The following is a 5151-nucleotide window of genomic DNA, read 5'->3' as shown; positions in this document are numbered from 1 at the left end:
AACATTGTACTCATGGAATCCTGTGATAATTTTTAATATTGACAGTGTGTAGTACCATTTTAAAATCTAAATAAAGTACTTAATTTTTTTAATTTAGCTTTGCCATTTTTATTTACAGATTTATCACATATCCAGTATATGCTAGATATTCAGGATCTAATTAATGACCCCGACTTCCCTTGGGAGGACTTCAGTAAGTGTGAAGATAGGATTATTATTTTTTTTATTTACAATAATATAAATGTATATCTTATTCATTTATTTTCTCCTAAATTAAGACGATAAGAAGAACAGTCTGTATTACAATAGTTTAAGAGATAGGTGTTTAAGATTGTTTCCGTATTAGATGTATTTAATGGAAATGGATAATAGATAAAAACTTAGGCTAATAAAAAACTTATATTAAAGAAAAAGATAATCAATTATGTTTAAAAAAATTAATGCTATTGTAATACTAAATAAAACAAAATAATAATAAAATATAGTTAACTAAACGAAACAACTTCTTCATAATTCCTAATTCATTATTAAAATTTTTTGATGCAGATTAAATTAATTTTTTTAATAAAATATTTAGTCCCTTTTACACCCTTTAAATTTTAAAAAGATTTAATCAAAACCCATTTGAGCCAACATTTTTGTATTAAATGTTTTTTAATTTTCTAAAACAAAATTTGCCGCAGTTTTTTATGTAAAAATATTCACGCTGTCACTTTAGTTGGTAATTTGAAACTTTTTTTTAAAATTTATTTGGTAAAAAAACCTATTATTTTTTAACGTTTGCTTTTTTCATTTTTTCTGGAAAATGGGAAATGATTCAATCATCGAACCTGTACCAAGAAATGCTCCGTATTCTTTTCTATCTCTGAAAATTTATTTATTAATCCCAGAGAGCTTTTTTTTTTTTTTAATATTTCTATTTGATGTTAAGGGTACTATTACCTAAGAAAATGTTGAGGATATAATAATCAAAAGATAACGTGTTTGTTTACAAAGGAATATAAATGGCTCTCTTCACAGCTTATTTTTAAAAGAAAATCGCTACTAATGTCAGATTTTGTAAAGATAAAGAAAAATATTTATTCAATGGTTATTATGTATAAAATAAGACGATAGAATTGTAACAATAATATTGATTTAAATTGAAAGATGGGGAAATGAACCCGAAACGTTGTTAATAAATAGATCATATTGTTTAGAAAATATTAATTTGATTGAGAATGACTAATTCTTTTTCAACATCCTACTACAAATTGAAAAAAATCTCATAATTATTAGTTTATAAAACCTAGACAGGTTTCTAAAAAGCTGATTGTCTCATTCTATTTTTATTTTATATATATGTTCTACAAGAATTAACTTAAATCATTTTTAATATGTGTTAAATAAAATAATTAGGATTAGTGTAGATTAGTATTGGATTCTAATGAATATTCTATTTTTCCGGTCGAATTAACTGTCAGAATAATTGAAATTAATTAATTTAAATAAATATTTTTATTAACTACAATAGAATAAAACTTTATCAACTTCTGCTGGAGGGTTATAGCCAACATTTAAGAAAAATATTGAGGAATAAAGAAAACTATTTTTAATTACTTAGTTATCAACTTTTAAAATTCATATTTTCAAAAAAAAAATATAGAAGAAATTTAATAAAATTTGTAATTATTTGCTAAATCGTAAAGGTATGAGCAATGTATATTCATAATAATTAACAATTGTGATAAATTTTCAGATTATTTTTTTTTCAATAGATACCAATACCAATACAATACTTATTTCATACACAGTCACGTTAAAAAATTACACGCGAGGAGTAAAAATGTACATTAAATATAATCTCATAGGATAATTTAAAAAAGAAAATACTCGAGAGGTCAACTGTTAGGTATTTTTTACTTCCAGTAATGATTGAAGTAAATAGCTATTAATCATAAAAGAGTACATTACCCTATTTATAGACATTAAAATAAAATTAAATAATAGCGAAATAAATAAATAAAAAAGAGAAAACTTGAAGAAAGTTAAGATTACTGATAATTCAGTAATATGTAATTTTTTCTTGTCCCAGGCTGTAACTATTTATGCCATTCTTTGATTTAACAGATATTTAAATAAAGTTATGTTGTTTTTATTATTTTTAAAAGATGGTTTCAAGGAAAAAATTAATGATAAACCTGGCTATTTCAGAAATAGAAATCCGAAATATCGTAAAAGAGATAAATAATGAAATTTTGTCAAATAAAACCGAAGTAGAAAAGTTAACTGCTCCGAATTTCAAGGAAGTACTAAACGTTATGAAGTCTATACCGCGTCCATATGCAGCTATGGTATTCAATGTAGCGATATTTGGTCAGTATGGTTTATCTTAATTATATTTTATTTAAACATTATATTACATAGTAAAATAGGAAAAAAATAAAAACACCGATTTTATTTATTTCTTATAGGTTTTCACAACAGCTTAAATACACCAAACATTTTCGTATCATCTTTGAATTTTTGAAAATTATTAATATATAACTTCAAATGAAATAGAACAAAATGCTTTTTATTTACATATTCTCATACAATATAGTATACATAATGACAGTTAAATACCGGCTGCCACGTAGATTTTATATGACTTACGAATCCCTAATCTTCCAATTTTTATTTAATTATAATTCAATTCTAATATTAAAAAATGTCTATAGTTTAATGCACATTAAATATTCAAGAATAACTTATTCCAATATTTTGGTATTTAAATTCTCAATTAAACTTTTTACTGTCAATAGACGTTTCACACAAATATTTTCCCTATATGAATACCTGCCTACTAACTACTAGATATAAATATACTAAACACTAACGTAACTAAATACTAAATACCTAACACAATCCTCCCAACTACATTTCGGTATGTACATTGTCCTCGGACGTGTAAACTTCGCTTTAGCGTCTATAAGAAACTTAATAACATGGAATATTATAACTGGACTAAAGTAGGATTGGCAATCGAGTTTTCAACATGATGTACACTGAAGGGAATTAAAAAGAAATCTAATTTAAATTTTAAACGGATAAAGTGACACCGAGACCTAATAAGCAAGTCTCCCAAAATAGTTTATGCATGTATGTGTATTTAAGGAAGATATATTGGTACTGGAATTTGATGGGGGGAACTATTCCGGTAAGTGGGCCTCTCGGTTTTATTTCAAACCCTGGCGGCTACCAATGTTGTCTACCACCGAAAAATCAGTGGGAATCGAACCCACAATATTCCGAACCAAGCGCTCTGGGACCGTCACGCCCTTTAAGGTTAATATGACTTCTACTCTAAAATCACCATTTTTACTTATTGCATTTCAACTCATTATATCGTCGTAAAATTAAATAGTCTTAATTACTCATAGACATTTTCTGACCGCGTTTAAGTTCTAAATTATCAAAATGGCTTCCTTAAAGTGCTTTTAATTCTGTTTATTTATTTATTTAATGTAATTTACAACATTATTATACAAAATAATACAATAAGTAAATATGTTGTATGTTTCATATACACTTGAAAATCTTGGGAAGGAACCACCCATCGGTGGTACTTCAAACATTAATTTAAATTAAAAGGTCCCGTGGCCATTTTCTTTTCAGACGCCTCGGAGGATTATTAGGGATTGTTAAGGATGAAAGATTAAGAATTAATGGAGAATTTTTCCAGTTTACCTGTCCTGTAACTATTGAAGGGGGAGAGGGTCTAGGAATAGGATTTGAATGGATGTGAAGTAGAACCGGGCTATGATCTGAAGAGAGGTCATCTAAAGATTGAATTGTGGATTGTGATGTGGGTATTTGGGAAGTAACAAATATATCAAGGATATCGGGACGTTTTTTAAGGGATGTATGCTCTGTTTATGTTAAATCATTAATCATGTGCCAATAAAAAACAAAACAAATGAATTTGATAATTAAATTTAAAAAAATAATAATAATAAAAAAGTGCCCTCGTTGACAACGAATTAACATTAATAAGAGTAGAAATATAGATGTATAATTTAACTTTAGTCAAGTATTTTAGAGATTTTATTCTCTGACATATAATGTAGTAGATGTGACAAAAAGGAGATGAATAAAATGAATTTATAAATAAATTTGTCCTTAGTTTTTCTATCGAAAGTCAAACTTACTTGCACATGAAATATATAATAAGTTGAAGTAATATGATCACATAACTTTCAGAACCTCTGCTTGAGCAGAAATTAATTTTTGTTAAATTAACGAAGTCATTCGGTATAAAAGTATTAAATTTATGTATACATATATTTTTAATTCTAGGATCAGCAATGGAACGGCTTATAGAGGCTTATGTTAAGGAGTCGTCTCAATTAAACTTATTTGATCATGATGTTAATTACGATTTTCCTGATTATCTTTCAACGCAGCCAAATATTCCTAAACAAGGTAAGTAAAACAGATTAACAAACTGTCTTACATGTACAGACTTACTATTTATAAACACCTGTTTAAAAAAAAAAAAAAAAAAAAAATAGTATTGGACAGAACGAAAATGATCGAATACTAGACCAATATATAACAACTCAAATACACATACTAAAACCATACTTGATTTGTTAATAAAAGGAATTATTCAATAGTGTAGATTATCATATTATTTAATTAGATTAAATATTTTGCAATTAATCGCTAGAGGTATTTGTACAGGGTCCATTTAGATATGTTGAGTTTACTCGGAATATAATCCCCTGATATAAATGGGAACAATTTGACAATAAAGTACGGAATATTTTTTGGGTGTGGGGTGTGTTAATTATTAGTCAATCACGGTGTTCACGGATTTTGGTTTACTGACAGCATGCTTTATCAATGTTTAACTTTATGCCCCGAGATCTCGTTGTTCTAATCCTGAAAATTAAAATAGTTGTTTAAATGATTTCAAATCGGTTATTGTGTCATTTTTAGTCATTGTTATTTTTACTAGTGTATTATACCAGCTAATCTAAACACTTTGTCGGGGTTGTCTGGTCTTAAGCTGTTTCTCCAGCCTGATATCTCTTTACAGAAGGCCCACGACAAGGCGTATTTATTATAAGTTAGGATCGGCCGTGCCAGAGGATGAGCCCTGGACACTGACGCAGGTAGAGGAGGTCT

General features: G+C 27.3%; 1 protein-coding gene across 1 annotated transcript in view; it reads left to right on the top strand.

Moving 5' to 3' along the window:
• Window positions 1-5151, top strand: part of LOC106689804 (uncharacterized) — a gene marked incomplete at both ends in the record, with an annotated part of 120523 nt that overhangs the window by 55197 nt on the left and 60175 nt on the right. Inside the window, 2 exon segments of the mRNA XM_014434987.3 lie at window positions 119-193; window positions 4318-4443. Of these exon segments, the coding sequence (XP_014290473.3) occupies window positions 119-193; window positions 4318-4443 (201 nt within the window).

The sequence above is a fragment of the Halyomorpha halys genome, unplaced genomic scaffold, assembly GCF_000696795.3.
Source record: "Halyomorpha halys isolate HHAL.00 unplaced genomic scaffold, Hhal_1.1 Scaffold1472.1, whole genome shotgun sequence".
Taxonomy (NCBI): domain Eukaryota; kingdom Metazoa; phylum Arthropoda; class Insecta; order Hemiptera; family Pentatomidae; genus Halyomorpha; species Halyomorpha halys.
Note: the sequence above shows the minus strand (reverse complement) of the source record. Positions and strands in the feature narration are given on the sequence as shown.